The 26,098-nt window shown below is 42.2% G+C and overlaps 4 protein-coding genes and 1 long non-coding RNA gene across 10 annotated transcripts; 4 read left to right on the forward strand and 1 right to left on the reverse strand.

The window, feature by feature from the left end:
• The first annotated feature begins 3,950 nt into the window (after positions 1-3,950).
• On the forward strand, positions 3,951-8,640 carry LOC4328700 (probable LRR receptor-like serine/threonine-protein kinase At3g47570). Its single transcript, XM_015771956.3, has 2 exons — positions 3,951-7,860; positions 7,998-8,640. Exons 1-2 carry the CDS (start codon positions 4,785-4,787, stop codon positions 8,354-8,356), a joined length of 3,435 nt encoding a protein of 1,144 aa, XP_015627442.1. The 5' UTR covers positions 3,951-4,784; the 3' UTR covers positions 8,357-8,640.
• Positions 6,809-9,415, reverse strand: LOC112937944 (uncharacterized). The gene is made up of 3 exons (XR_003240816.2): positions 9,292-9,415; positions 8,241-8,309; positions 6,809-7,101 (listed from the first exon to the last, which is right to left on the reverse strand). It is a non-coding gene; the product is annotated as an uncharacterized lncRNA (long non-coding RNA).
• Positions 9,416-9,536: 121 nt separating this feature from the next.
• On the forward strand, positions 9,537-14,463 carry LOC9272150 (sterol 3-beta-glucosyltransferase UGT80B1). Of its 6 annotated transcripts, none has more exons than XR_010739557.1 (15): positions 9,537-9,673; positions 9,869-9,940; positions 10,035-10,128; positions 10,213-10,373; positions 10,786-10,856; positions 10,964-11,045; positions 11,481-11,582; positions 11,705-11,760; positions 12,011-12,045; positions 12,494-12,704; positions 13,091-13,312; positions 13,391-13,450; positions 13,521-13,591; positions 13,831-14,052; positions 14,148-14,463. XR_010739557.1 is itself a non-coding variant. In XM_015771957.3 (15 exons), exons 1-15 carry the CDS (start codon positions 9,593-9,595, stop codon positions 14,199-14,201), a joined length of 1,563 nt encoding a protein of 520 aa, XP_015627443.1. In that variant the 5' UTR covers positions 9,537-9,592; the 3' UTR covers positions 14,202-14,463. The 6 variants fall into 6 exon arrangements, 4 of the variants coding, with proteins under 4 accessions (XP_015627443.1, XP_015627444.1, XP_015627445.1 ...); XR_010739558.1 differs by having other exon boundaries at positions 13,831-14,019; XM_015771957.3 differs by having other exon boundaries at positions 13,552-13,591.
• A 1,284-nt stretch (positions 14,464-15,747) lies between these two features.
• LOC112937981 (uncharacterized) lies at positions 15,748-16,428 on the forward strand. The gene has a single exon (XM_026023492.2). It carries the CDS (start codon positions 15,843-15,845, stop codon positions 16,272-16,274), a length of 432 nt encoding a protein of 143 aa, XP_025879277.1. The 5' UTR covers positions 15,748-15,842; the 3' UTR covers positions 16,275-16,428.
• Positions 16,429-18,093: 1,665 nt separating this feature from the next.
• Positions 18,094-25,517, forward strand: LOC4328702 (ABC transporter A family member 8). The gene is made up of 18 exons (XM_015767944.3): positions 18,094-18,245; positions 18,669-19,053; positions 19,576-19,658; positions 19,793-19,916; positions 20,137-20,256; positions 20,328-20,488; positions 20,732-20,890; positions 21,005-21,167; positions 21,337-21,462; positions 21,550-21,633; positions 22,133-22,497; positions 22,937-23,137; positions 23,418-23,527; positions 23,652-23,736; positions 24,286-24,414; positions 24,496-24,601; positions 24,717-24,805; positions 24,905-25,517. The coding sequence occupies exons 1-18, from the start codon at positions 18,186-18,188 to the stop codon at positions 25,205-25,207; spliced, it is 2,853 nt and encodes a 950-aa protein (XP_015623430.1). The 5' UTR covers positions 18,094-18,185; the 3' UTR covers positions 25,208-25,517.
• Positions 25,518-26,098: the final 581 nt, after the last annotated feature.

Consider the following 26,098-nt stretch of genomic DNA (forward strand, 5'->3'; position numbering starts at 1 on the left):
TTTATAGTGATATCTAGTAGATATATTGCATAGTTTATTGGGGCTGTCTATATGGGATTCGCATGATTTTTAGGCTTCCATCATGCAGTGTTTTACCAAGTAGATCGAAAATGTTTCAATCTTTTAAAAAAACTAAAACACAATCAAATCACCCCATGAAATATTTTGCTACAACTTATAAAACAACGATTCTGAATATATTGAAACATGAAACAAATCCGAGTACATCGAGAAAAAGTCTATATAGGATTCGCATGATTTTTTAGGCTTTCATCATACAGATTTTGAAGCCAATCGAACGCTGTTTCATCAAGTAGATTGAAAATATTTCAATCTTTTAAAAAAGCTGAAACACAATCAAATCACCTCATGAAACATTTTACTACAACGTATCATACAACAGTTCTAAATATATTGAAACATGAATGATTTAGCTATCAAAAAAACATTCGACAGCCATTTAGCCTTCCCGATAATACAGTGTATTTACATTTATAACGTATATTTTAGTTTATTAACACCATAACTTCAACCAATTTAGCTTAACTGCTACTTGGTATACGGCTAACAGGGCAACCAGTGATCCTCGAACCGATCCCCCGCTATGCACACGCATGTGTTTTTTATCGACCGTATTAGCACAAATCTTCACGCAAATCATACGGTCTATAAATCGACAAATATCTAACTAAAATTCTGTCGACAGATTGATAGCAAATTTGTAAGGTATAATTAACTTGTTTTGAAGTTTGGACCGGGTTTTAAGACTTTGTGCCACCACGTTGGCTTGAGCCTAGTGAACTCAGTTCAGGAAGAGAAATTAGCGCACGGGGAGGAGGAAGGTAGTGTCGTGGAGACGTGGAGGTGGTGGCAGACTTGCTCAACGCCAAGGTCTCCACCCTCGCCGCCGGTGGCTCCCGCGCCTACGGAGCGGCACGATGCAGCGGCGGCGTGGCACGACGCGGCAGCCGTGTGCTCTTCTCACTACTAAAAAAATATTTTTGCAGGCAGGCAAAACTAATTTTTCCAGACGGGAGGGAGGACCGCCTGCAGCACAATCGATTTTCGCAGTCGGGGCAATGGCCCGCCTGGGAAAATGCAATGAACGAACAAAAAAAAATCGCGGGACGCGCCTCGCCGCCGCCGCCCTCCCTGGCCAGATCTGGGATGGGAGGGGAGAGGAGCCGCGCTAGGAGCCGCCGTTGCCCCGCGCCGTCATCGCCGCTACCCCACGATGTCCTCGCCGCCGCCGCCGGCCTCCCCTCTCCCTCCTCCGGCCAGATCTGGAAGGGAGGGGGGAGGGGAGCCGCTGCCACCGTCCCGCGCGTCGTCGTCGCCGCCACCCCCTCCAGCCTCTCCCCTCCCTCCTCCGGCCAGATCTGGGAGGGAGGGGGGAGGGGAGCCGCCGCCGCCGCCGCCGCCCCGCGCCGTCGTCGTCGCTGCCGCCCCCGCTGGCCTCCCCCTCCCTCCTCCGGCCAGATCTGTGAGGGAGGGAGGGAGGGGAGACGCTGCCGGCCGCCCCGCGCGCGACGCCGCGCCCCGCCGCTGTCCGCGCCGCCGCAGTGGCCGTCCCCACCGCACCGCCACAGTGTTGAGGGAGAGGACATGAGAGGAGACTGAGTGTTGAGGGAGAGAGAGATAGAGAGAGTTGAGAGGAAATGAGTGGTGGGGAGGGGTGGGAGGAGAATATATAAGGGTAGACTTAAGATTTTTTTTGGTAGGTGCGATTTTTGCAGGCGGACAACATAAGGTTCGCCTGTGAAAATAGATTTTCGCAGGCACCGCTTAAGTGGTCCGCCTGCGTGGACAGCGAACTTCACCTTGATTTATATTTTTGTAGGCGGTCATTTGGCTCCAAGGGTTATGTCTGCCTGCGGAAAAAAAGATCCTCACATAAAAAATGCTTTTTCTAATAGTGTCTCTAGCTCCGGTGAGGCATGGCGCAGCGGCCGCGTGCTCTTCTTCGGCTCTGGCGTGGCACGGCAGTGGCATGCTCTTCTCCAGCTCGACCGCGGTGCCGGCAACGGGGTGCATGCAGTGCTCCTTCTCAGCTCGTGGCAGGATGGGAGAGGATTCCAAAAGTCTCACCAAGTTGGAGTAGCATTTATTATCTCTGTGTATTGTAGGTAAGTACCACTAAAGAGAAGGCACTGGAAAAAAAATATCACAAGTGTTATGTTGTCCCGATAATTCGTTGTACCTCATCAGGTACATGTACATATGGAACTTGGAACCCCTTTGCTCGTGTTTAGTGGCAAAACTTACAGCTCCATCTTACTTGCACAATGCACACATATTCAGAAACAAACAAAACTGATTCATTCAGCCAGTACCACACCGGAGCTGAAGAGCGCGCCGCCATGCCATGTCGGAGCCGGAGAAGAGCACGCCGCCGCTGTGCCGTTCCGCTCGGGAGACGCGGCCGGGAGCCGCCGGTGGCGAGGGTGGAGACAGAGGAGTTGAGCAAGTCCGCCTCCACCTGGGTGAGGATCCTCTAATATAATGTCACTACCATTACAATCACTATAATGTGGTCCCACCCTCCTATTACCCCACACGTCAATGCCTGTAATGATAGTGCCATTAAGGTAGAGGATGTGAACCCCCTCCACCTCCACGGCACTATCTTCCTCCTCCCTGTGCACTAGTCTCCCTCAATACCTCCTCTTCCCTGAACTGAGTTCACTAGGCTCAAGCCTGGCACAAAGTATTAAAACCCGGTCCAAACTGTAAAACAAGGTAATCGTTCTTGGTGTTAAGTGAAAAGGTAGAGTTAGACCTCGTTCATTGAGAAACTTTGGCCAATAAATTAGGCCCTAGGTGAAATTTACTCTTTGTTTTATTTAAATATTTTGTATAAACATAAAATAAATTTAAGTCATGCTTAATGAACATTCGATGATAAATTAAATCACGATAAAATATAATAATTACGTAATCGTTTTAATAAGACAAATGATCAAACATATATTAAAAAGTTAACAGCGTCGTACCGCATAGATCGATGTGGGCGTACGGCTAAAGTAGTACAATTAATTGAAACCTGTGGACTCGGACGGGAGATGTTCAGCTCCGTCCGGTGAGTTCCAGCCGTCGGTATACACATCGTCGGCCGGCGGGCGCCACGAATAATCCCAAACAAGTCACGTGCATGGTTCTTTAATGATCTGCGGATCATCCTAAATCCTATACTACCACTTATATATCGTCGATGCGACCTATCGCATTGGAAATTGAGGCAGTATAGAAACGGAAGTTTTATTAATAGCCAAATAGCCAATACATTTTCATAACATGCCAATTTTTATGAATTTTATTTTGAAAATGAAAACATGACATCAAGTTTGAAGATAAATAGTTATGAACTTAATAAGTCATGTTTGGATTGTTACCCTATCAAATATTGATGAAAATAGCTATACATACGACACAACTCACGTACTACTGAATTTGATCAACGGTTGTAAACGACTATAGTGCATAAGAACATGTTCTCTTTTGATTGATATATGGTTACATATCTCTAGTTGTACATGAGTTGTACAACTGAATCGTACGTATAGCAGTACTCAATATGAGTTATACAACTGCATCGTACGTATAGCAGTACTAAATACTGATAGTGTCAAAGCTTGGGTAAGTTTTGGCTCTATCAAAATTACGGTAGGACAAGGGTTCCTAGCTTATATTGGTTTAATTAGCACATATTGGCTTCAACCAAAACACACAAAAGATACTACTGAAGTTGCCCGTGTTTTGCTAGGGCAAGTTTTGGAACCAAACCAAACAAGCTCTTAATTATTTGAAGACAAAGAAGGTGTCAAACATGAATTGCGCGGTATGTTCGACGGCCTGAAGATAGGAGTGGTAATGGTCCAACCTAACTCAGCGCACATATATATATTTTTTACTCTCTTTAGTCACAAATATTTAACACGGTTGACTTTGGAAACATTTGACCATTCATCTATTCAAAATTTATTATGAATATGTAAAAATATAAGCCATGTTCAAAGTAACTATAGGTATCACACGGATATGTGGATCCCCAATACCCTCACAACCAGATTGGGAGGCAGAGCATCGGTCCATTTCTATGAAGTTATAGAATTTACAAATTATAATATGCACCAGCTTCTCATAATCTCTAGCTCTCCTAGCGGGCCTTAATTTCGACTGTAACTGCTCTAAATTTTCATACATACAGTTACCTTCAGTAAACATAGCGTGTTAACTTAACTTTGTTCTTTTTTCTCTACCGGGAAGGTAGCAGAGAAACTTCCAATCCTCTAAATTTTCTGTCTCTTTCTTCCCTAGGTTCTTATCGTCTCGATGTCAGTGGCGCTGGGACGCGGCGAATACAAACTTTCCTCTCTCCCCCATGCTCCCTGGCCTCCTTCCTACTGACACCGGTCAATACAAGCGGCTTATCAACGGCGTCGGCCGCTCGATCGGAAGCAGCGTCATTGAGCAAACAGCAGTTTCGGCCGCACAGCAAATGTACTCCCCTTGATGTCTTGATAGCCCATTGGTATCCATTCTTCTGTCGAGTAGTACTAATCTTTGAGCTGCCCAAGTGCCCAGCCTGCCATCCGAGACTGAAGAGCGTAATTTATTCGGAAAACATTTGTAGGGAAGATGGGGTACGTACCTAACTTTGATCGAAACATTCAAAACCAATCCACAATGCTGGTTTCTGAATCCCAGCAGATGATACCGTTGATCTGAACAAGTTGCCAGCCAGTCAAGTGAGCAAGGTGCTTAGCCATATAAAAGAAGCACGCATGCTTCCTGAAGCTTACATCACAAGCACAAGTAGCTGCAGCCACACCAGTAGTATGATCAGCCCAACTAGTCCTGCACTGTTTCTAGTCCTCCTTGCCTTGACATGTTCATGGCCATCGTCATCATCAGCAGGTCATGGCGACGGCAATGACATTGATCGGCAGGCTCTCCTTTCCTTCAGGTCTCTGGTCTCTGATCCAGCCAGAGCCCTAGAGTCATGGAGGATCACCTCTCTCGACTTCTGCCACTGGCATGGCGTGACCTGCAGTACGACGATGCCAGGCCGCGTGACCGTGCTAGACCTCAGCTCCTGTCAGCTCGATGGCCTTATACCTCCGTGCATAGCCAACTTGAGCTCCATTGAGAGGCTTGATCTGTCGAACAATAGCTTTCACGGGCGTATACCAGCTGAGCTTAGCCGCCTGGAACAACTACGACACCTCAACCTGAGTGTCAATTCGCTCGATGGCCGCATCCCAGCCGAGTTATCTTCCTGTAGCCGTCTCGAAGTCCTGAGCTTGTGGAACAACTCCCTCCAAGGTGAGATCCCTGCAAGCCTAGCCCAACTCGTTCATATCCAGCTCATAGACCTGTCAAACAACAAGCTGCAAGGAAGCATTCCTAGTGGGTTTGGCACACTTCGTGAGCTGAAAATTCTGAACCTTGCCACCAATACTTTGGTGGGTAACATACCGTGGTTGTTGGGCAGTGGCTCATCTCTCACGTATGTTGATCTGGGAGGAAATGGCCTCTCTGAAGGAATCCCCGAGTTCTTGGCGAATAGCTCATCTCTCCAATTTCTTAGCCTGACACAAAATAAACTTACAGGAGCGCTGCCACGAGCTCTCTTCAACACGTCCTCTCTGACAGCCATTTACCTCGACAGGAACAAATTAATTGGTTCCATACCACCTGTTACAGCAGTTGCTGCACCTATTCAATACCTCAGTCTAGCAGAGAATAACCTCACTAGTGAGATACCTGCCTCAATAGGGAACCTTTCCTCTCTTGTTGGTGTTTCCCTTGCAGCAAATAACCTTGTGGGAAGCATCCCTGAGAGCCTAAGTAGAATCCCAACTCTCGAGATGCTAATACTCTCAATCAACAACTTGTCGGGTCAGGTACCCCAGTCTATTTTCAATATATCATCTCTGAAATATCTAGAATTGGCCAACAACTCACTCATAGGACGACTGCCACCAGATATTGGCTACAAGCTTCCAAACCTTCAGAGATTGATCCTATCAAAAACACGTTTGAGTGGACCAATCCCAGCTTCTCTTGTTAATGCTTCTAAGCTAGAAATAATTCATCTTGTTGATATTGGGCTCACTGGAATACTGCCATCCTTTGGTTCCTTGTCACACTTGCAACAACTTGATCTCGCATATAACCAGCTTGAGGCGGGTGACTGGAGCTTCCTCTCATCCCTTGCAAACTGCACTCAGCTGCAAAGACTCTGCTTGGATGGGAATGGACTGCAAGGACACTTGCCAAGCTCAGTTGGTAATCTTCCCTCGGAGCTCAAGTGGCTCTGGCTCAAGCAAAACAAACTTTCTGGGACAATTCCCTTGGAGATTGGAAACCTTAGGAGCCTCGAAGTGCTGTATATGGATCAAAATTTGTTCACTGGTACAATCCCTCCTTCCGTAGGAAATCTAAGCAACTTACTGGTTCTAAGCTTTGCACAAAATAATCTCTCTGGCCATGTTCCTGATTCCATTGGCAACCTTGTAAAACTAACCGAGTTATATTTGGATGGAAACAACTTCAGTGGGACTATACCAGCAAGTTTAGGGCAATGGAGACATTTAGAGAAGTTGAATCTTTCTCACAATTCATTTGGTGGAAGCATACCAAGCGAGGTATTTAATATTTCTTCACTGTCACAAAGCTTGGACTTGTCGCATAATTCCTTTGCTGGGCCTATACCACTGGAGATTGGAGGTCTCATAAATCTTGGCAGCCTTAGCATTTCCAACAACCGCCTCACTAGCAACATTCCATCCACTCTCGGAAAGTGTGTGCTTCTAGAGTCCCTTCACATGGAAGAAAATCTCCTTGTAGGAAGCATTCCACATTTTCTCATGAATTTAAGAAGCATCAAGGAGTTGGATCTCTCTTCAAACAACTTATCAGGGAGCATTCCAGATTTTTTTGCATCCATGAATTATTTGAAGGATCTTAATCTATCTTTTAATGATTTTGATGGACCTGTTCCATCAACCGGCATTTTCAGAAATGCTAGCAGGGTGTCCCTTCAAGGAAATGACGGTTTATGTGCCAACACCCCAGAGTTAGGGCTGCCTCATTGTCCTGCATTAGACAGAAGAACAAAGCATAAGTCCATTATTTTAATGATAGTGGTTCCAATTGCTGCCATTGTTCTTGTAATTTCACTGATCTGTTTACTCACTGTCTGCTTGAAAAGAAGAGAAGAAAAGCCAATATTGACAGACATTAGCATGGATACGAAGATAATTTCATATAAAGACATTGTCCAAGCAACGAAAGGGTTCTCTACTGAAAACTTGGTTGGTTCAGGATCCTTTGGAGATGTTTACAAGGGCACCTTGGAGCTTGAGGTTGATCTAGTAGCTATTAAAGTTTTCAATCTCAATAGGCATGGAGGACCTTCAAGCTTTATTGCAGAGTGTGAAGCCTTGAAAAACATCCGACATCGCAATCTTGTCAAAGTCATCACCTTATGTTCAACCTTGGATCCCAAAGGAGAAGAATTCAAAGCAATCATCTTTCAATATATGCCTAATGGAAGCCTAGAAACATGGCTGCATCAGAAAGTCTATGATCATAATCAGAAACAAGTCTTAACTTTGGGTGATCGGATTAGCATAGCTCTGGATATAGCATATGCTTTAGATTATCTTCACAACCAGTCTGCATCTCCACTAATACATTGTGACCTTAAGCCAAGCAATGTGCTGTTAGATCTACAGATGACGGCATATGTCAGTGATTTTGGATTGGCAAGATTCATGTGCACTACAACTGCAGCATGCGCCAATTCAACTAGTTTGGCTGATTTGAAAGGATCCATCGGATATATTGCACCAGGTGAGACGAACCATTCACTATCTATTTTTCTTCTAATTTATATAAGGTTTTCCCACTTGATTTACTTATCCAATACTATATTCAAGTGATTTTCCTTATTATTAAATGAATACTTCTGTTTTTAAATACATATGTAGAGTACGGAATGGGTGGACCTATCTCAACCAAGGGCGATGCCTACAGCTATGGAGTGCTCTTATTAGAGATATTAACTGGGAAGCGTCCAAGTGATGACAAATTGAAGGATGGCTTAAGCCTTCATGAACTCGTGGAGTCAGCATTTCCACACAAACTAGATGAGATTTTGGATCCCATTATGCTGCAGAGTGACCTAAATGGAGGAAAATATCATACTGAAATAATGCAGAGTTGCATCATACCAATGGTTAAGCTGGGTCTGTTGTGTTCGTCCATATCACCAAAAGACCGATTAGGAATGTCACAGGTTTCTGCCGAAATGGGCACAATAAGACAGTCATTTCTTGAGTTACAATGAGAACAAGGAGCTAGCTGCGATGGTAAATAGTACTGACAATTGCAGAAATCTTTTTGTTGAAATGATCATAATGGGACGTGCAATCTTGTTCTTTATGAGGAAGAAATAAAAACAAAAACAGATAGAGGTGAATGCATGAAAAATTCTAGCTCCAACTTTTGTTCCCCACCTAATAGTACCAATAGTTTCAGCTGTAATTTGGATGTTTGTACAACTACTTTTAATACACTTTGAGAGTTGTAACGAATTCCATTTGGTATTAAAAAAATAATATTGGTCCACCAAGCCAATTATTCTGTTTTTTTCCATAACCTGCAATTAAGATTCCTATCTGAGCTTGTATGCTGCTGTTTTTAACTATCGTTCTTAATTAGATTGAGATTCCATAAAATGGTATGGTGTAATGGCATTCTTGTTCCTGGGATAAACTTTATTAGTCTGTACGATATTATTCATATTGTATAGCCTATGTTGTTTAACCAGATCCTGAAAACATGACAAAAAGAGAAGATATAAGAACCTGTTGAGTTGTTGAGCCTATGGTTTTCCAAAATTGCCAACTAATCCAACCCCCTGTGCAATTGACCATACAGATGCAATGCGAAACAGCAATATAATCCCCAGTTCCCCACCCCTGTTTGCCCCCAAAGTTCAGGTCCCCCGTAATCCACAAAGGTACGGCAATCCAGCGACGCGTTTCTGCAGTTCTGCTAATTGCATCATTATCGTTTTCCTAGTTAAATCCTAGAAACTAACATGGTGATTTGCCGCTGGAATGTCCAAGTGCAGCCGTGCAGGCGCGTGACACCCTCATGGGCATTTCCACGAACACACCACGCGCACGCGTGGCGAACACCAACCTCCACCGCCACACCCCCGCCGCCGCCGCCGCCATTGCAAACATGCGTACAGAGAAACAGCGCCACGGAACAAACCTGGTAGGAGGCCATCGGACGTAGATGCGGCGCGGGGCCTTCTCCGGCGCGCGGGGCACCGTCGCCGTCGCCGTCGCCGCCGCACCAGCGGAGAAGTGGAGCCGCCTGTGACGAGCACTCGAACGAGAGTCGAGGAGACGACGCGAAAGCTTATTAGGACGCGCACGTACTGGGCCGAAAGTATCTGGGCCCAAACGGAAAGTGGTTAGAGCCCATATTTTCACCTGGAAAGGCCCACAGGCCACAGCCGCCGCCGCCGCCGCAGAGACCCCGACCTTCGGTGCGGCGGCTCAACGAGGCGATGGACGGCGGCGGCGGAGGCCGGCGGCCTCGTGCCGTGTTCATGGCCTTCGGCACCCGCGGCGACGTCTTCCCCATAGCTGTACGCGCTCTTCCCTCTCTTCGTATTTTTTTTCGTCTCTTTGTCCGTGGGGATTCGAGCGCAAGATGCAATCCCACTTGATTTTCTTGCGGATGGGGATGTCACCGAACAGACAGCGAACAGTTTACAGCTCGGGATGAACCCATTTAGAGTCTATACGCCTAATTTTGGATATATTTTTTCCCTTTTTCTTAGGCACTTGCTGCAGCTTTTGCGCAGGACCAACGACAGTATGGTGTAGTGTTCATCACACATTCAGCACATCAGGTTTGATTCTTGTAGAAACTAAAACTCAATATAAACTTGCCTAGCTGGCTTAGCTTTACTGGGATCACAGTTTCACATAGTGAATTTGATGCAGAGCTTGTCGACACATCTAGCAGACTGTAATGTTAGATATATGCCTGTGTCAAGCCCACCTGTCCTTGCTGCCGAACAGCTCGAGAGCATCTCATGTAAGTGCCGTGAAGTCTGTCCAATTTCATGTTCGTGATTTCTCTTTTTGCAAATATGGTTTATCATGTAAGCATTTTTGATAGGTGATTCTGTTCAATCAAATGTTGAGCATGACTCCTTTTCGCAGAGGAAAAAGACCATTCAAGTGGAGCACAGGAGAGAGTGCTTGTCTGCCGTCGAAAATGTTTTTGGAAATGACATGAGCACTCATGGTGATTTCATTGTGATCAACTTCTTTGCGTTGGTGAGGATCCCATTAACAAAGCTTGCTATAAGTTGAGTTGTGGAGCTCCTGGTTCAACTTTCAGTTAGTCCTTATGTAGCTTAATTCATTCTTCAAAATATTGGAGGTAATAATACAGTCCTGCCACACCAATTCATGTTGAAAATATGGAATTTCATTGTTTGAGGATGCACCCGAACATTTCCAGTACAATCTCAGTCAGTCAGTCAGTCTTATCTAGGAATAATCTATGGTGTATCTATTAAATGCCTTCTATGGTCATAATACTCCATTAAGTTGCAAGAATCGGAGATAATTCTAGAACCTTGCTCTGCACTATCCATATTTGGCACTAGAACAGCTCCAGGACTATACCTGTTAGTCTGTCCTATATGTGGTTATATACGTAATTTGGATCTTTCTCACAATTCAGGAAGGTTGGCATCTTGCAGAATTGTTCCAAGTTAAGTGCATCATTGCTGCTCCCTATTTTGTTCCATACAGGTAACTTGGGGCTTTACTGATTTCAACTCCAGTTTTTATTTATTTTATGAGGATTTTCCCCATATTTTCAATTGTCTTCGTTATGACTTTAATTCATTTACTTGTAGTGCACCTGCATCATTTGAACGCCAATTTAAACAAAGTCTTCCTCTTCTATACAAGTACTTTCAAGAAGCTCCCCTGAACATGGTACAAAATTTGCTCTTCTAGTAGCAATGTAATGCTAGTGTATTTTACCTCCTTGAATTCTTTTTTTTTTCACTTTTGGTTGGTTCGTTTTCCTATGTTCTAGCATTACACCTTCAACTTGCTGCTAAGGCTTATATAATGATAATATTTTACAATTCTAGCATTTACCAAAAGTTCACATTGTGTGTGTGATATCTAGTAACCGTTGTTATGGAATACTAAACAATAGAGCAGTATCCTGCCTATTGCAATTCCTAAAGTTTAATCAGGATCTTCATTTGATCCTTTGAAGCCGCAATCATCAGGTTTCCTGTCCTTAGCATCACATTATCAAATGTATTGCTTTGATATATGTGGACAATATGCCGCCTTATGTTGCCTTCTAATGCATCTTCTGCATTGCACCGGGAAAACTGATGCTGGGAAACATGTCAGGTTTGCTGGACAGACATTACCCACTGGATGTGGGCATTGTTCATGGAAAGTTGGGGATCATGGAGAAATGATAGTCTAAATCTTAGCCCAATTCCTTTTACAGTGAGTGAAAGCATTTACAGTATATAATTTTTGTTTTTATCTATGCAATCCATTCTCCATTCTATTTATGTGCAATTCCCATAGGGTCTGTACTGAGGTCAGATTTTTTTTAATAACTGCAGGATCCAGTAACAAATCTTCCTCTGTGGTATATGCGAGAAGAATCCCCATTGTTGCTGTAAGACTCATTTACTCTATCGATATTAAGCCTGTATCTTGATATTAACATATATGAAATTGTCACCCTCATATGTCATAGTTTTGAAGAATTTAAATTGCTAAATTAAGCCAACTAGGACTTGTGATAGTAGTTATGAGTTGGGCATGGATAAAGCAGTTGTCTGAAAATGAAATGTTATAGCTGCTTTTGAATTTTTGATTACTTGATTATACTGAATAAATGAGCTCCTTGTTCATCATTTGAGCAGGTATGGTTTCAGCAAGGAAATTGTTGAGTGCCCAGGTAAGCAATGCTGAGGTCTTTGTATCTACCTTAAATCCTTACAGATGTTTATACTTAACTAGATGAATACCCCGCCGTATTTGCTGCAGGAAAATATATACAAATAAGCTGTAATATATTTTCTAAGCCAAAACAAAATGACTTCCTATGTTCTATATAATTTACACATGGTTGCAAATATAATGCAAGGTGAACATATTTTATGTAATTGATACTTATGAATTTTGAGCCTAAAAATAATTGAGATTGTATGGTTTTATGAGAGAAGAAAGAAGTGTTTGTACCATAGATCTATCATCCAAAGAGTAGAAATAATTGGGATGATGTAGCTTCATGAGATAAGAGAGAAATAGCATTAACTATACTTAGTGGGAATGAACTATATAATAATATAGGATTCATTCACATGAAACCAAAGTTTGATATTTATTGTGTAACATCATGACAGGATATTGGCCATTCAGCGCTCATGTTTGTGGTTTTTGGTTTCTTCCTATGGCTTGGCAATTTTCTTGTAATAAATGCAAGGAGTTACTGTGTGGAAATGCCAGTAATTCTGGTGGTGCTCTCTGTGTAAATCATGCTGGCCTAGAACACTTTACCATGGGAAATTCTTATTCGTCCTTACCTATATTTATAGGATTAAGTTCCATTGGTAGGTGAGTTTCTTATTCTAACGAATTTATGTCTGTTTTTCTATTTCACAACGACATTTCTCTTAGCCAGTGCAGTGTCCTTGATATGTTTATATATTTTACATTTTGTTTGTTAGACTTTAGAGCTGTATGATTTCTCCATAAGTGTTATCTGATTTGTAACTTACTAAGATACGAGAATCAACCTTGATGAAGTTGACATCTCGCTCATGCCCTTAGAAGTATCGACCGCTCACAAATGCGCATTTTGAATCTGCTGTTGACAAGCTCACTGTTCTTATTTTGTGCTTATTTTCATAACTTTAGGAGTCAAATTTCTTCTATTTCATTAGCAAAAATTTGAATTAGGCCTTTCTTGGTATACTTATCATGACATCAACCTCCTGCAGCATGGGTTTTCTTAGAAATCCAAAAGCATTTCTGATGGTGCTTAAAGCTGTCATAGAGAAAACAGATTACAGATTTATCCTTTTCTCATCTGGATACCAGCCATTAGATTCTGCAATACAATATTTTGCTCCTTCAGTAGCAGAATCAAGTGAGTATCAGGCATCTGCTCTTCATTGTGACAGCAATCTCCTTTTTAATGGTCGACTCTTTTGCTTTTCTGGGTGAGTAATATCACAAATCTCTTTATTCTTGCTGGAAACCTGTACATGCACTGGCCAATGACATGACTACCTTTTCAGATCAATACCATACAGTTGGCTGTTTCCTAAATGTGCAGTTGCTATTCACCATGCTGGCAGGTAAAATAAATTTACATTTTCTCACTGTGGCCCAGCATATGATTGAAAATTTTTTCCCATTACTCTACAGAATTTCTAATTATCCAATACTTCCATAACAGTGGATCTACAGCTGCAGCACTTTTTGCCGGCATCCCTCAGGTGATAAATACAGCAGCTTTGCACCGATATATTTTGTATTGTTTGATCACTCGGGTGGTTCAATGTTGTTCTTTCTACTCTTGTTTTTGACATCACTTAGAAACAACCTATGGAGTGGTCCAGGGTGACAGGCAAATATTCAAATAATGTTCTATATTCTATACTCAACATATTACATGGCTGTTATAAAATTATGTTATTAGATGGTTTCAGATTGCTCACACAATCCTGTCATGCAGATTTCATGTCCTTTCCTGCTGGATCAGTTTTACTGGGCAGAAAGGCTACACTGGCTAGGAGTGGCACCTGAGCCCCTAGGAAGACAACATCTAATTCCGGATACTGACAATGCCTCAAGCATCAACAGTGCTGCAGATATGCTGATTGGAGCTATCAAATCGGCATTATCACCTGAAATTAAAGCTCAGGCAACCAGAATCGCTAACAAACTTTCTTCTGAGGCGTGTTCTTCACTAACAGATTACGAATGCTAACCATGCTTATTTTTCTTTGAAGGAACTCTGTAGCTAACTTTTTTTCATGTTGCTTTTCGCAGGACGGGATTGGAGAAGCCCTCAGGATCTTGAAAGAGAGTTTTGCCCCAAATTGAAAGTTAAGTGATAAGAAGCAGGGGATACGACGAACCAATTGCACGTAAAATAGTTATGTGCTTTGAAGTTTGAATTAGCATTTGTCACTCCAATTGATTTATTATGCGCCGTATGAACTGGAAAACAGCCTTGGTCACTAGTATTTTTCTTGTTTGGAATGGAATGGAATGGCAAAACGGCAATATGATGAACTTATGCAGAGACTTGTGTTGTAGATAGAGTAATCATGAATAAAGAAAACCAAAACCATGATATATGATATATCTAGATCCTCACACTCATGGAAATGAAAAATGCATGTCAAACATCACAATTCTTCTTGTCGAACAAGAACTAGGATTGGATTGCTTGAGAGATAACAGCAAAAATGGCAACACCTTGAGGTATTTTCTATTTGTTCACTATTGGGCAATAATCACGAAGCAGTCCGAGTGTTGCTTCGGTGTGGTATGAGGATGAAAATCGCTTGTGGTTGTAGGCTTGTAGCTCGATATTCGTTATCATGTCGTTCTTTTTTCATTCTTAATTTTTCAATAAATATAGGTTAAGTGCATCCTAGGTAGAGAGGCTAGAGGTAGTCTTGGAGTATTTATATCATCTTCTTTAAGATCAATAAGGTTTCCTTTTATCTCATCACAAGCAGTGCTGTATTTACCAAGCAGTGAGCTCTTGTTATTTCAACTTTTATGATGTGTAAACTTTAATATGGGACCCACCAGCATATGATGGGAACTTAGAAGAGAATATTATTACTTTTTTATTCTTATGGTCTGCTCATATACATATGAACTGCTATATGTGGCTCACTTCCACAGTACTTGAGCAAGACCATATAGAGATATGGATCACTTTTTCCTCCTATATGGAGTATTGATGATGTGAAAACAACAAAACAGTTAACGCTCACTCCCAGTGAAGCAAAACAATAGCCATCCTGCACCCTTAACTTACATCTGCCACAAAAAAGCTACAGTACTAAGGGTGTGTTTAAAGTTTTTGAAGGATCCGGACACACATTAAAAATATTAATCGTAGACTAATAACAAAATAAATTACAAATTTCGTCTGTAAACTACGAGACAAATTTATTAAGTCTAATTAATCCGTCATTAACAAATGTTTAATGTAGCATCATATTTTTAAATCATGGCGTAATTAGGCTCAAAAGATTCGTCTCGCAATTTACATGCAAACTGTGCAATTAGTTTTTTTCCCCATATTTAATGCCCTATACATGTGTCCAAACATTTGATGTTATATTTTTTTGCCAAAAATTTTTGAATCTAAACAAGACCTACATCAATTTCTAGTAGGAGCAGGCTTGCAGCTTACAGATATGTACAGTGTCACCTCACCTTGGCAATCCACAAGACTTGAAAAGTGAAATGGTTCAGGTTGAGTTAGGCAAGTTTGAGCTAGCAAACTACCCTTACCAACTCCATGCACTGCTGCTCCTTGCAAGCAAGTAAAACAACTCCACAAAAAGCGCGGGAACATTTTTTTTTAAAAAAAAAAACTCTAGCTAGTCCTCACCTAGTATAAAAATCTAGCGAGCTCCAAATCACAGGAAGACACACCACCAACGACGCGAGCCTGAACGATCTCTCGCACACGAGAAAATTGCAATTAGCTAGCTAGCAATGGCGCGCCACCACCTCGTCCTGCACGCTGCGACGCCGGCGGTGGCCGCGGCGGCGGCGTGCGGGAAGCTCGGCGCGGCGGCGGCGGCGTTCCTGGCCGTGTGCGCGCTGGCGCTGGCGCTGTGCGCGTCGCACGCGGCGCCGGAGCGGCTGCGGCGCGCGCTGGCGAGCGTGAGCCGGCGGAGGACGGAGCCGGTGATCGTCAGCATCCACCAGGTGCAGCCCGGCGTCGTCGGCGTCGGCGCCGGCGGCGAGCTGGCGGACGACGGGCTGGGCGGGCCGCCGTCGTGCGTCTGGCAGAAGAACATCCTCATGGGCGGCAAGTGCCAGCTCCCCGAGTTCTCCGGCGTCATCAACTACGACGCCGCCGGCAACATCGTCGCGCCGTCCGGCCGCCCCCGCGCCGCCGTGCCGGCGGCGCTAGGCTGGTGAAGAGATGGATACAGGCAGTACGACATGCCCGTGGCGACATGAAGATAATTTGCAGAGAGTGACACGCGTGCGTCGTGTAGATTTTTATTTCTTCCATCCTATTTTGTGAAGATATTTTGATGAATGAAATGAAATAAGCAATTCGGATGCTAAATTTGCAACCTGGAATTTATGCTCTTGATTCATATGGGATCAACGTGCCAATGTGAAAAGTACGCCTGGAAGACAAATGAGGTTGTGTTTGTTTGTTTCCTTTTCCAACTCATGCATGCTTTTCAAACGGCTAAATAAATTTTTTTATTAAAGTTGTTTTAAAAAATTATATTAATCTATTTTTCGAAAAAAGCTAATTCTTAATCACTACTACGAGACCGGCTTTCCCGTGTGGGTGGGCGGCCCGCACGAATCCAACGGTCTGCGAAAATCGCGATTTTTGCGTGCAGGTGCTTATGTTGCCCGCACGGAAAAACAAAAATCCGGAAATTTTTTTTTCAAAAAAACGAATCCGGTGGCGGCGCCATCGCCTCTTCCTCCTCCTCGTCATCGTCGTCCTCCTCATTGTCTTCCTCATTGTCAGCGGCGGCTGAGGACGCCGCTCCCGCTCTCATCATCGGCGGCGGCGGCCTCTGCGCCGCCGGCCGACGGATTCGCCCTCCCGCCGACCTCCGCGCTCCCTTCCTGCCGCACCGCCGCCAACGCCCTCCCCTCTGCTGGATCTGGGGAGGGAAGGAAGGGGAGGGGAGGGGAGCGGGATCCCGCGGGGGAGGGCAGCTGGCCGCTGGATCCTTGTGGGGCTTGGCCACCACCCGCCAGATCCCGCGTGCCGTCGCCACGCCGCCGCCACTACCGTCGTCGGGGAGGGAAGGAAGGGGAGGGGAGGAGAGCAGAGGGCAGGAGCGAAAGTGGAGACAGTAATAGAGGAGATGAGAAAAAGAGGAGAGGAGAGAAAGTGGGTAGGAGGGAAAGAGAGGGTGGGTATTTTTCCGAGTAGTTCTCTTAATAGGTCGGTACGTGAAAATATGCTGTCCAAAGACCACACGGAAAAATCGATTTTTCCATGTGGTCCTCTTAAATGGACCGCACGTAAAAATAGGTCATATTTTCCTAAACGCGACCAGTTCTGCAATGAAAAATCTTTTGTATAGTAGTGAATTAATCATGTGCTAATGAGTTTCTCCGTTTTGTGTACACGGGAGATTAGTTCCCAACTGCAGCAAACGAACTCAGCCACAAATTATTTGATCGAACATTGAAAAAAATAATTTTGGCAAAACTTTTATACCAGTATTCTTCATTGTTTAAATGTGTGAGGTTAAAAACATAAAATTAAAAACAATAAATTAATTTTGAAATTTAAAATCAATAATGGTTTACAAATCACATCTCACACAGGCCTAGCCAATAATGTCTTTCAAATCACATTCTCAAGTCCTCACACATTCAATGCTGTAGATAGATAGCTATGCCAAAACCATCTTTATTCCCCCAAATAAAAAAAGCAAATACCCACCCAACAATGAGACCGCGTATTAATTCAGGTCACCCAAATTTGCAACACATTTCCTCTTTCTTTTCATACCAAGAAAAAAAAAACTCGTGATCGTCATTTCCCCTTTGACTCGCGACGACTGATGACGAGTTGACGACGACCCACTTGCGGCCACTTTCCTTCACTCCCAAGGGCAAAACCGTCATTACGGTGAGGCAAAGCTTGCCCCCGTATTAACGTTGCCGCCTCTCTCCGAGGGCAAAACCGTCATTTCGCTGAGGCAAAGCTTTTCCCCCGTATTAACGTTGCCGCCTCGCTCCACTCACACTCAGGCCGGTTTGAGAGTGTAGCGTCTGCGTCTCTTCTCTTGTTGCTTCGGCTTCTCCGAGGTTGGAGGAGGCGAGCTGCGAGCTGCGAGCGCCATGGCAGCCAGCTGCCTCGCGCAGACCAATGCCCTCTTCAGGAAAAGCCTCGTCATCCAGGTGATGGCCTGATGGCCTCTCGATCGATCTTGCTCTTCGTTTTTCGGGCTCGATTTCGTCGAGCCGTAGAGTTTTTATCAGCAGAATTATGCCTTTCTTTGAAAGAACATTTTTGTGGCTTCTTCGTTATCTTGCTTGGATGATTCAGTAGTCAGAAACTTAGAATCAGTGAAGAAATGCTTCTTGTTTAGTGGTGGTTTTTTTTCTGCTCGCGGATTTGGGTGAAAAGAAGTCGCATGTTCAGGGGATTAGTTCTCGTTATGTTCAATGCGGTGATTCCGATGCTGCACGATTTTTTGTTTTTTTTTCTGATTCCAAGATTCGATTTCCCACCCATTTTGCTATGTTTGTTCATACCAAGATTGTTTTTCTTCGTCAAGATTAGTCACCCATGGAGCTCGATTTTGCTGTTCTTGTGTGCAGAGGCGGGCGGGGAAGACGAACTGCTGCATCGTCCTCTTCCCGCTGCTCCTCTTCTCGGCCATCGGGGGCCTCCAGATCGCCATCAACGTCGAGATGCTGCGGGAGTTCGCCGCCGCCGCCTCCATCGACTGCGGCGGGTGCGGCGGCGGCGTTGCCGTGGCGGCGAACGCCACGGGGGGGTTGGACTGCCCGACGCGGTGCGCGCTGCCGCGTGCCCCCAAGTGGCCGCCCCTTCTGCAGATCCCGCCGCCGGAGCGCCGCGCCGTCGGGGACGGGGACCTCCTCTCGTCCGCCGGCGATCTCCCCGACGCCGCCTCGTGCAGAGCCGCCGGGTCCTGCGCCGCCGCCTTCCTTGTCACCGGCGGCAACCGATCGTTTGTAGCAAGTATGCTCCTTTTTCTTTTCTTTTGGTGCAGTTACAAGGTTGTGCTCTTGTCCCGTTGTTTTATTTTTTTTAAAAAAAAATTTACCATCCTTAAAAATGTATCGGGAAGTACTATCTTCGTCCTAAAATATTGCTACCTAGTATAAAATTACCGGGTCGGCCGAAGGATTGGCCGACCAAATTTTATTAAGAAGAAAATGAGGGTTACAAGTGTTTACAAGATCGTCCTAAAGGAGTGTTTACCTAGTATAAAATAGGATACTAACGAGTAGCATTATGAGTCTGGATATAAACATATTTTCAAATGTAAAACTTGATATCTCTAAGTAGTAGGTATCTCGAGGTACTAAAATGTAAAATCTAGGTACATCCGGATACTTTTTAAGGACTATAAAATTTCTCCTTTTTTAAGACTGAAAATGGTTTACATCTCCGATCTCTATTGACATGCATATGTTGACTTGTAGTTTTACTCTGACGGTGAACAGTCTTTCAGTCTTTGATAGCTTGATCTGCATGCAGGGGTGATGGACAATATGTTCCCTGCTCATAATTCTTCGGCGAAACTACCGTCTGACATTTCCGCTTTGTCTGATTATGTTCTGGTTAGTGTCCTTGATTTCAGTGTGACCTTTGTTCTGGTTGATCTTTTTTTTTAAAGAATAGTATGTATTAGTGCTGCGTATGTTTAGAAGATGGAAAAGTGTTGAGGCATTTTGTGATGTATCTATAATTGCAGGCAGAGGCAGATGATGAGTTGGATTTCAATTCCTTTGAAGTCAGCTCCTTTCTTCAGAAGACATGCACCCCAAACCAGACACTTTCTTTTACATATCAAAGTGGCAATACAACCGAGACTAAACGTAAGTTTTTCTACATGTAAGATACAAAAGTTGGGTTGCACATTGTTTAGTAGAAAAATGTGCCGTACCAATGGTGTCAACTATTCTCAATACTGGTCTATTAAGGTTCTAATGAACATGGAAAAGTGAATAAATTCATTTACAGACATTTTCTCTGTTTTCAAAACTAGCAATGTTATTACAACTTAGTTATTCTAATGTTTACTTGGACATGGAATAGATGTGCAATGTACCCAAGGATTAATGCTCTGGCGTGACAGTTTGTGGCTCATCAACGATGAACTCTATAGAGGTTACTACCAAGGAAATAATAAGAAGAAGACCAATGAAATCGCTGCAGGTAATCTCCAATGTGCCCTCAATCAGTTCTTCAAATCTGCCACTCATTAACATTGAATTCATTGTTTGCAGCTTATGACTTCTTAAGTTCTGATCAAGGCAACTTTAACGTGTTCATCTCGTATAACTCAACAAAAAAGTTTGATGCTTATGAACAAGACATCTCACTCACTTTTAATCAAGGAGCATGGCAAGCACCTAGATTGGTTCAAGTTTCACGACTAATCAATATGGTATCCTTTTTTCCAAGTTGAAAAGTTGGACATGTCGATAATTTACATTCATTATATCCTCCCTAATTGTTCATGAATATTTGTCCATATATCATCGCATATATAACCTTATCAGTGTTGCACGCATACCATTCTCAAATCTGTATTTTACCACTCATTTGTGTACTATTCTGTTTACTAGCTATTTGATGATTTCTTATGCTTCATCACTGCTCTGCATTTCATATAGTTTAAACATTGCAGGCTTCAAATGCATACCTTCACCTAAGGGCCAGTGGCCTCAAGATCTCATTTGATTTTGTCAAAGACATGCCCAGAGCAGCTCGACCAATGAGGCCAATTGATATATCCTCATTAATAGGGCAACTTCCTTATGTATGGACTATGGAACTTCTTTTCCCGGTATGAATATTGCACCAGTTTATTTGAATCATGTGTGACTTTTTGTGACACTTTTACAAGCAAATAACTGAGCTGCAAGCTTAATTTGTAATGTTTAATGAATTAATACTCTAGGTAATTTTGACCAACATTGTATACGAGAAGCAAAAGAAGCTAAGGATTATGATGAAGATGCATGGTCTTGGTGATTTTTCATATTGGACTATCTCGTACTGCTATTTTTTTCTTCTTTCGCTGCTCTATGTGATGTCCTTCACATTATTTGGTTCTGTTCTTGGTAAGACAATCTTTTTTATCTAGGATGTATTCAGTGATTTTGGTCTCAGAATTCTGATATTTCACCTATTTTTCTTAGTTCCTGGTTTGATACAAGAAAAAAGAAACCTCATGGAAAAATTATAAATTGGAGGCAAGTTGCTTATGCTTGTACCTTTATCTGTTTTCAGGTTTAAGATTCTTTCGACTGAACGACTACAGTGTGCAGTTTGTGTATTACTTCGCCTATATGAATTTACAAATTTCGTTCGCATTTCTTACTGCGTCATGCTTTTCTAGTGTGAGGACAGCTACTGGTATGCTTTGATATATAAGTAATCTCAGTATATCCATTTTGTCAGATTATGAAATTTACTTTGATTATTTGGCATATTGTGCCTCAGTGACAGGATACTTCTACATAATTGGTTCTGGCCTTTTAGGAGAATTCTTATTCAGGTCCTATGTTGAAGATGTTTTCCTCTCAAGTATGTACAAGTTTATCTTTTACAATGATACCGTAATTCTTTGTTCGCTGTATCCATTTTGTCCCTTCCATTATTACAATTGTGCTTATGTTTTTCTCTTGCTAGTCTTGCTATAGTGGCCATAGGATCTTTCTTTTTATTTGGCTGTGTATGAGGCTATGAGCTGTCGTCATGGTAACTTTCTTAGTTTTCCTTTAATAGAAATCATTTTTTTTCAGTTGAATCTACTTAATAATCAATAAAAACATACTGTCTTTTTGAATCAAAGCTGTATTTTGTTTCATTATCTAAAAAAAATGCATGTTTTCCTTTGCATATAACAGATGGTTCTTTATACCCGATGAATGTAGGATTAAAATGGTGGTGTCTAATTAGTAAAGATAAATATGTGGGATATTTTTATGCAGCCAATATCTATGATTTTAGTGTTTTTCTCATGTCAGTGTCTATCACTATTTTCCAATAATTTTGTGGAAATTTTGTATTTGTTCGTCTCAAGGAAGCTGGATTACACTTTTGGAGCTTTTCCCTGCATTTTCATTGTATCGCATTATCTATGAGTTTGCACAATCTGCATTGCTCGGGAATTATATGAACTCTTCCGGGATGAAGTGGGTTGACTTGAATGATCCCAAAAATGGAATGAGAAGTGTTTTGACCATAATGGTACTAGAATGGTTTCTGTTCCTTTTATTGGCATTCTATTTGGATCACTTCGGTTCCTTCCAAAAGGGAATAAGAAAAGCAGCAGTACTATTTCACTCGCACATTGATAAGAATCGTTTTCAAGCTACTCAGCAGACCATCCAGCTTCAAGAGTTCAAAGCTTCTGCTGACAATGAGAAGACAGATGTTATCAAAGAGGTATGCTCTTTTGTTCTGTATATTCCTGTAATTTCTAAAGAAAATGATGGATATGAAAGGAAGGATATTCATATTGATGGTATTAAGCAGGGGTAAGTCTCGAACCCAGACCGGCTAGCCCACCAACTTGTGGTGCTAGCTGGTAAGACTCCTGGTCTTTCTGACCATTTATGTTAAGCTTTCTAATCATAGGCTAGAAGCAGCTTATATGTCAGTTTATCCTTTATAGTATGGCACGTCAAAAGTTAGCTTGGATACTTGGAGTCTCACTTTATCTTATTTTTACCTTCCTTTTTTCTTTTTACCAAACTTCAATGCTGTATGGAATACAAATACATAAGATAGTTTAAACAAGCATAATATGTTGAAATTAGTCCTGCATGTATGTATTTGCACAGAGCATCATGAGTATTAATTTTGTTCTATCATGATTTCTCAGAGAGAAACGGTTGAACAGATCTTACAAGAATCAAAGAATAGCTACTCGATCATCTGTGACAACCTTAAGAAAGTGTACCATGGAAAAGATGGGAATGCAAAAAAAATTGCTGTCAGAGGGCTATCTCTTTCTATGCCACGTGGGCAATGTTTTGGTGTTCTTGGACCAAATGGCGCTGGAAAAACCACTCTTATTAACATGGTAAGTATGATTTAATTTTAGATCTTAATAATAAAAGAAATAAATAATATATTTAGATAGCCATAAATCTCTAGTATGTAAAGTACAGGCCACTTTCAAGGCCAGGAACAGGCATATACATTTCTAAAAATCTGAAAACATGTCTAGGTAGTAAGAAATGATCCAGATTTTCTGTTTGTCACAAATGATCCCTATATAGATTACTTACAAATATAACTGATGTTTCATTTGGTCACATGACATTATTGGTTAAGGGGGTTAATTCTTATCCTGACAACAGTTGACTGGATTTACTAAACCTACGTCTGGCACGGCGTACATTGAAGGAATGGACATACAATTCGAGATGAACAAGATTTATGCAGGAATCGGTGTTTGTCCACAGCATGAGTAATCTAATCTCACTCTGATGTTTCTGAATTACAGTTTTGTTTAGTTTAGGACAGCCTTTAAGGCAATTTAGTATTGGTGAACTTAAATTAAATTTCCCCCTTCTTTTATTTTCTTGTTGCAGCTTGCTATGGGAAACACTGACTGGTCGCGAGCATCTGTTGTTCTATGGTAGACTTAAGAATTTGCGGGGTGCACCATTATCTCAGGTAATATGTGACCATTTGGTAAATAACGTACTACCTCTGTATTTAAATATATAATTTTGTTGATTTTATCCAGTCTTAGTGCACAACTTTAGCTACTATTTTTATTTTGGAATATAGCGATAATATCTAACGAAACTATAATATTGTAAAAGCAATTATAATTTATAAGTAAAATTCTACCCATATGATTTTTATGTTTTCAAACTAAATATCTTGAGAGCTATTGATAGTCAAAGTTTTAAAAGTTTGACCCAATAAAGTCAATAATGTCGGAAGAAGTAATATATGGTGATTTTTTTCCATGGATGAACATGATGGATTCGACTTCAAACACTATTTACAAGTGAAAGATGAGCTTATCATCTGCACATAAGATCCAAGACACATTATCGTCCAAGGCGCTTTAGCACAGATTATTATAAATACTGGTTCAACAAACATTTTCCCAGTAGTTATTCTGTTCTTATGTGGTTATGATTTCACGAGAAATTATTATAAAATACAAGTTCTGAAGCAATCATCTAAGATCTCATATTTCTTATTTTATAGGCCATTGAGAAATCTTTGAAAAGTGTGCGCCTGTTTGCTGGTGGCATTGCCGATAAGCTTGTAAGCAAATACAGTGGTGGCATGAAACGTCGTCTCAGTGTTGCAATCTCTCTAATTGGTGACCCTAAGGTACAATTCATATATGTCAAATTCAGGGAAATTTTGAACATTCTTGCATGTATAAATCATGCATTTTTTAACATTCTGCAGGTAGTTTATATGGATGAACCAAGCTCAGGGTTGGACCCAGCATCAAGGAAAGACTTGTGGAATGCTGTCAAGTCTGCCAAGCAGGACAGGGCCATAATTCTCACAAGTACTGCACTTTGCTTTCAACTCTGATACAACAGTATAACCTTAGTCCAGTTAATCACCATGGAAATCTTTTGCACCACATCATATTATCACATCATACTTTCACCTATTTCCAGCGCATTCGATGGAAGAAGCTGAATTTCTATGCGATCGGATAGGAATTATCGCAAACGGCAGCTTGCAATGCATCGGGAACTCTAAAGAGGTACATCTACACATGTAAACTGATCACATATTTCATATATGGCCATTGATCCCAAATGCTAACTTAGTAACTTGAACCCCCAAAATCTCGCCTTTCCAGCTGAAAGCAAAATATGGAGGCTCATATGTCCTCACAGTAACAACCGCGACAGGCGAGGCGGAGGAGATGAGGAGACTGGTCCAGTCCATCTCCCCTACCATGAACATTGTGTACCACATCTCCGGGACGCAGAAGTTCGAGATGGCGAAGCAGGAGGTGAGGATCTCTCAAGTTTTCCGGGCCATGGAGCATGCGAAGCTCAGGATGAACGTTCTTGCCTGGGGCTTGGCTGACACAACGCTGGAGGATGTCTTCATCAGAGTTGCCAGGGAGAGTGACAGTGCATCATCCTCCGTGGCCTGATCAGTAACCATGAAGAATTGTTCATCTCATGGTTGGAGTAGCCTAAGATGTTGGGGAACTTCTTGTTTTTTTAACGAACCAGTACTAGATGTCCTAATTTCATTGAATAAAGTAGGAGTAAAAATTTTGTATAAGTAAAAAGGAGAACCGCACAAAAAGTAAAACCAAGGATGAGCTATGAGCAGGGGTGGCAAAATGCAAGGGCTGAGTTCAAAAAGAGTTGTACTAAAAATTAATACATTTTTTAGCTAAAAATATTTAAAGGCTGAAGTGGGTTGTGAAAGCGCCCACGGGCCCTAATTCACTACTACCCCTAGCTTCGAGAGACGTTTCGCTCTGGCTAAGAGCAAGTTTAGGAGTATAGCCAACTACTGGCTACAATTCATCTATAGCCAATCTAATAGCTCATTTATACAATAGTTACACACTACACTATTAATACCTGATCCCACCTATCGTACACACTGTGTCTTGGAGTTCGTGTTACAGCTGGCTACAAATATGTAGTCCGCTGCTCTTCTCTTTTCTCATTTATCTCCTTAAAATATGTTTGCAGCTGACTTATAGCCTGCTATTGTACCTGAAGCTCAGGTCTTGACTTCCTCCTTGATTTTTGTCACCGTCGTTATTGTGGAGAGCTTTTTATGTTGGAACTTGGAAGGCTCTTTGGCTCATTTTCTTTTACAAATCCCAAGCAGATTCTGTTTGGTATACCTTAGGGAAACTTCAGGCCTAATCTTTCAGTGGTCAGACGCAGAATCAATCCACTTGTTCGTCCTCTCAAAACAAGCATAATATTAGTATACATTATAATCAGAACCTGTGGCTGATTGAGCAGGATTTGACACTACAGTTCGAACTGTATACTACTCTATTGACTGATGGACTGCC

This window comes from Oryza sativa, chromosome 2, assembly GCF_034140825.1.
Source record: "Oryza sativa Japonica Group chromosome 2, ASM3414082v1".
In the NCBI taxonomy this organism is placed as follows: Eukaryota; Viridiplantae; Streptophyta; class Magnoliopsida; order Poales; family Poaceae; genus Oryza; species Oryza sativa.